Below are 4,049 nucleotides of genomic sequence, written 5' to 3'. Positions count from 1 at the left end.
TGCCACGGAGTGCTTTAACTTTCTCTTTGATGAGTTAAACAGATTGATTCAAGGAGGCCATTCACACTGACACGTTTCCATTCTGGCAGCTCTTCTCTGAACCTTTCTCTCTTTTTTTTCAGTGCCTTGCAGCTCCTATCTTAAATCCTTTCCATCTGAAATCTCTGGTTTCTACATAAACCTTTGAATAAGGGTGTTATATACACTTGAGTCCCTTACGATGGATACAGCATGATTATCACAAATGCCAAAAGCCTGAATTTTAACAAGCTGCCACTCATTCTACAAAGTTGCCAAGATTTTTGAAGCTTAGGGAAAGACCGTCACTTTTCTGAAGTGATAAAAATGGATTAAGTTCTATTTGCAAGATATGCAGAGCTTGTTTGAAGTTCAGAGTGATTTAGACATAACCCTCTACAAAGGACAGCTCCTACTTCTTTTATTAAAAACAATAAAGCAAAAAAAACCCCAAAGAAAACCAAAACAACACAGTGATGGACAAGGTTAAATTTTGCTTTTTAATCACAGACTGAAACATCATGGTTACAAAACTGATGGTTAGATTTAAAACCACCACACACACATTTCTGTGGGAATAGTTCCCTCCAACACCATCACACTCCCTAGAAGACTAGGGTTTCAAATGAAGAGCAGACTTGTTCACGTTTGCCTTTGGGACTGAACAGGGAATTCCAGGATGATGGCTGATGCTGCAAAGCATTCACCAAAGGATGTTTGTTGGACACACTACATTCTTCCAGCTCCAAGTGGCTACTTTTAGAGACATATGGATATATCAGAAATCCCAACCATCTTGCAGCTTTCTGTCCAGAGCTTCCTCTGCAGCTCTTCATCATATGATATATCAACAGATTTTGTCCTTTGTTCATTATAAAGATAGGTGCCACCAACCCCTTCTAGCTCTGGTGAAACCGCTGCATAGATGGAAGTTGAGGCTCCTTCCTCTGCGGTCTGTAGAAGGTAGGAAAAAGAAGTAGGATACATATAAATACAGAGCATGTGGTTTATCACAACACTACTATCATCAATTAGCTTCTTTTGTACTGTGTCCAGCTTTATTTTTAAGCAAATCTTGATGAAGGAGGAAAGATTCCTTATTTCTAATCAGTGAAATAGTTGTTGGGAGTTTTTTTGTTTGTTTGTGGAGGGGGGTTGATTTTTGTTACACATGATCTTGCTTGAGACAGCCACAACACCCACGTGGAAAGTTTTAAGCGATTCAGATCTGAATCTATCCTTTCCAGAACCTGAGCAAAATAATACAACACTAAGCAGTAGTACTATCTTAGGGTTAGGCTCAACATACTTCCAAAAGCAAATAAAAACATTAAACTCCAAAGTGTAATTATTCCTTCTACATGGATGTAATGCCTTCTAATCTGCCTCATGCAGATGAAGGTGTCGGCTGTGTGTATAGTGCACCCTATTTAGCTGTGAGATATGAGCAAATGTCCATGACATCAAATGATGATTTAGATGTTTAATTCAACTGGGCAAGGTAAATCAGAAAAATACGTTTTGCATAAGGCATAATTATCAGAGCTCTGTGCTGTCAAAAAATAAAATGGATAAGTTTATTAACGTGTAACATAAAATTAATTTTTAAATCAAATTAATAGCTTAGAGGCATAGCTGTTTTTATCCTGAGGCTACCTGAAACACATTTCACTCTCTGCTTAGAGGGAGCATTCAGCACCACTGCAATGATGTCTTCTTTTTTTTTTTAATTTGTACTTGACATGTAGATTTACAATACAGTTTTGAATCTGTGGCATATACTAGTCTTAGAGTCTATGAGCAGATCTGTGACACACATGTATGTCATTTTATTATCTTTATAATTTTCCTTCTGCAAGTAATAAACAACATAATGGCATTCAGAGCATTTTTAATTAAACAGATTGAATGCTCTTTCTTGGATAACTTATCTGATGAACGTAACAACATTTTTGTAAAGTTATTCAGTTATCTTTTTTTAAGATAACGCATAATACTATAGAGCAGTGTTGATGATTTGCACAAATATATTCACAACTAACATTTGTTTGAAGCATTCGATGACTTTCTTTACACAAGTAAAAAATCTCCACGTGCCACAAATCCTGCATTATGTTACCTGCTTTCAATGACAAAATTGTAGAGAGGTTAATGGCAACTGCTATTCTATTTGGTATATTTGGCATGAATTACATATTCCTCTCCCCCCCCAACACTTCTCCAGCAAATGCATCAGAATCGTGCCAAAATATGGGGAAGAAGCTTTGAAAAAAGTTACTGCCTTAAGTTAGGCAAACTTGGGAGATTACTGCCCCCTCCTCCAGTACAGCATACAAAATTTAGAGTAGGCAGTATCAGAAGGCAAAGGTGTAACTAGTAAGAGTTGTACCCTTGGCCAGCATGTCCCAAAACTGGTAGATGTTTTCACATTCCTTTACACGTGCCCTCTCTGCCTCCTGCATATGCCTCCCCTGCTCCAGGTTGAGGCCCACTTTCCAGAGCTACCCTCTGCCATCGAGCGCCAGTGATTTGTGTCCCCAGTGACAAATTATAGGGCCAAACTCAGCAGCAAGGGTAGGCAGGGAAGCAAGCAACAGAACATAGACGTGTACCTGAGGATGGCCAACGCTGCAGGAAGAAGAGTCTGTACGTTTGGCAGCTACAGGGTCGGCATAGCAGTCACACCAAGCCCTCCCCCCACGCAGCAGTGCTGTCTTCCACACAAGGAAAAGAGGAACGATAGGACTCCTGTCCCTCTCTCCATTCTGGTGCCTCCTGTTGCATCACTTAGTGCCCAGGGCTCATGCTTAGCTCATCCATCCCCAGTGGATAATGCCAGAGGAGGATGAGCCCCCCTTCCCCAGGTGTGCAGGCAATGGATCACAGCTCTGCCCCATTTCTGGACCACACTGTCACTGCCACAAGATCCCAAGCCCTGGAGCAGCTCCCTGCCCACCTGCCAGCCCTGCTGGAACTGGTCTCCATGGAATCCCTGGCCCCACACCATCATGGCCCCCCTGCTTCTGGAGTCCTGCATTGAAACCAGCTGCGGCAATGTGGGCAGGGGCTGCTGGGAAATGGAGTCCACTGCGGGCCCAGTCTGGCCCACAGGCCAGACTTTGTCCACCCATGGTTTAGGGCAAGCTTGCAAGAATGAGAACTTGCCACCTCTCCTGAACTTAACCCTTGCAGAAGAACCTCTACCACTAACGGCTGCAGAGGTCTGCTGGCCTTGATTGTGCAATCTTTCGGTAGATTTCAGGTACGATCCTCACGATGCGAATAACTGAAGAAATTCCACATTAAAATTAGAGCAGGGATTAAGTACCAGAGACCTCATGGTCATTTCTATTTCAATGTCCATATAACAACATATTATGATAATTTGGATGTCAAAGAGAATATCCATGCAATAAGATATTACTTGATACAGCCCGTAGAAAACATTGATTTTTTTTAATGTAAAGCACTATAGAGTGGAAAAGGAAAGGAAAAGACAAAACCAATTGAGGCCCAGGTCCTGAAAAGACTTAGGCATATCTTATAACTTTATGCAGTGTGAGCAGTTCTGTTAGCATCAAAGATCCTATTTAAACTGCATTAAGTATAAGCATACTTTTTTGCCAAACCAGGGCTCAACTCTTATCCAGGACTGACTTGTAAAGAGGTTCATGTTTCAGTAAAATTTGTTCTTACCTTGGGTGACTTTTCTACTACTAGTATTACTACTATTATTATTATTATTGTTGTTTTAATTGTTAAAATTGGCAAAAATAAATTTCAGAACAAGTGATAAAGGGCAATTATTAATATTAAGAATTTATTTGACTGGGGAGAAGGAAAGCATTGATTCCAAAGGTACTGCCTGTATTTTAATTAATAATCTACATCTTTAGTAAGTCTATTACTTGTATGATAGTTCATTGAACATTGTGCTAGTGAATTCAGCAGCTCTCTGGAACACATAAGCATAAGAGGAAAATGTGGCTCAAGTGTTAGTGGTGATCATTCCTGGGCAAAAATAATGTGGA

At 40.4% G+C, this 4,049-nt stretch overlaps 1 protein-coding gene across 1 annotated transcript in view; it reads right to left on the bottom strand.

Annotated features, from left to right (window-relative positions):
- Positions 1-499: 499 nt before the first annotated feature.
- The window catches only part of DHRSX (dehydrogenase/reductase X-linked), a gene marked incomplete at its 5' end in the record, with an annotated part of 255,108 nt that continues 251,558 nt past the window's right edge, over positions 500-4,049 (bottom strand). The window contains one exon of the mRNA XM_019529386.1: positions 500-972. Coding sequence (XP_019384931.1) covers positions 778-972 — 195 coding nt within the window. The remainder of the gene's footprint in view (positions 973-4,049) is intronic.

This window comes from Crocodylus porosus, unplaced genomic scaffold (genome assembly GCF_001723895.1).
Source record: "Crocodylus porosus isolate Cpor-Errol unplaced genomic scaffold, CroPor_comp1, whole genome shotgun sequence".
Lineage (NCBI taxonomy): Eukaryota > Metazoa > Chordata > Crocodylia > Crocodylidae > Crocodylus > Crocodylus porosus.
The sequence above is the reverse complement of the archived record's forward strand: the minus strand, read 5'-3'. Positions and strand labels throughout refer to the sequence as shown.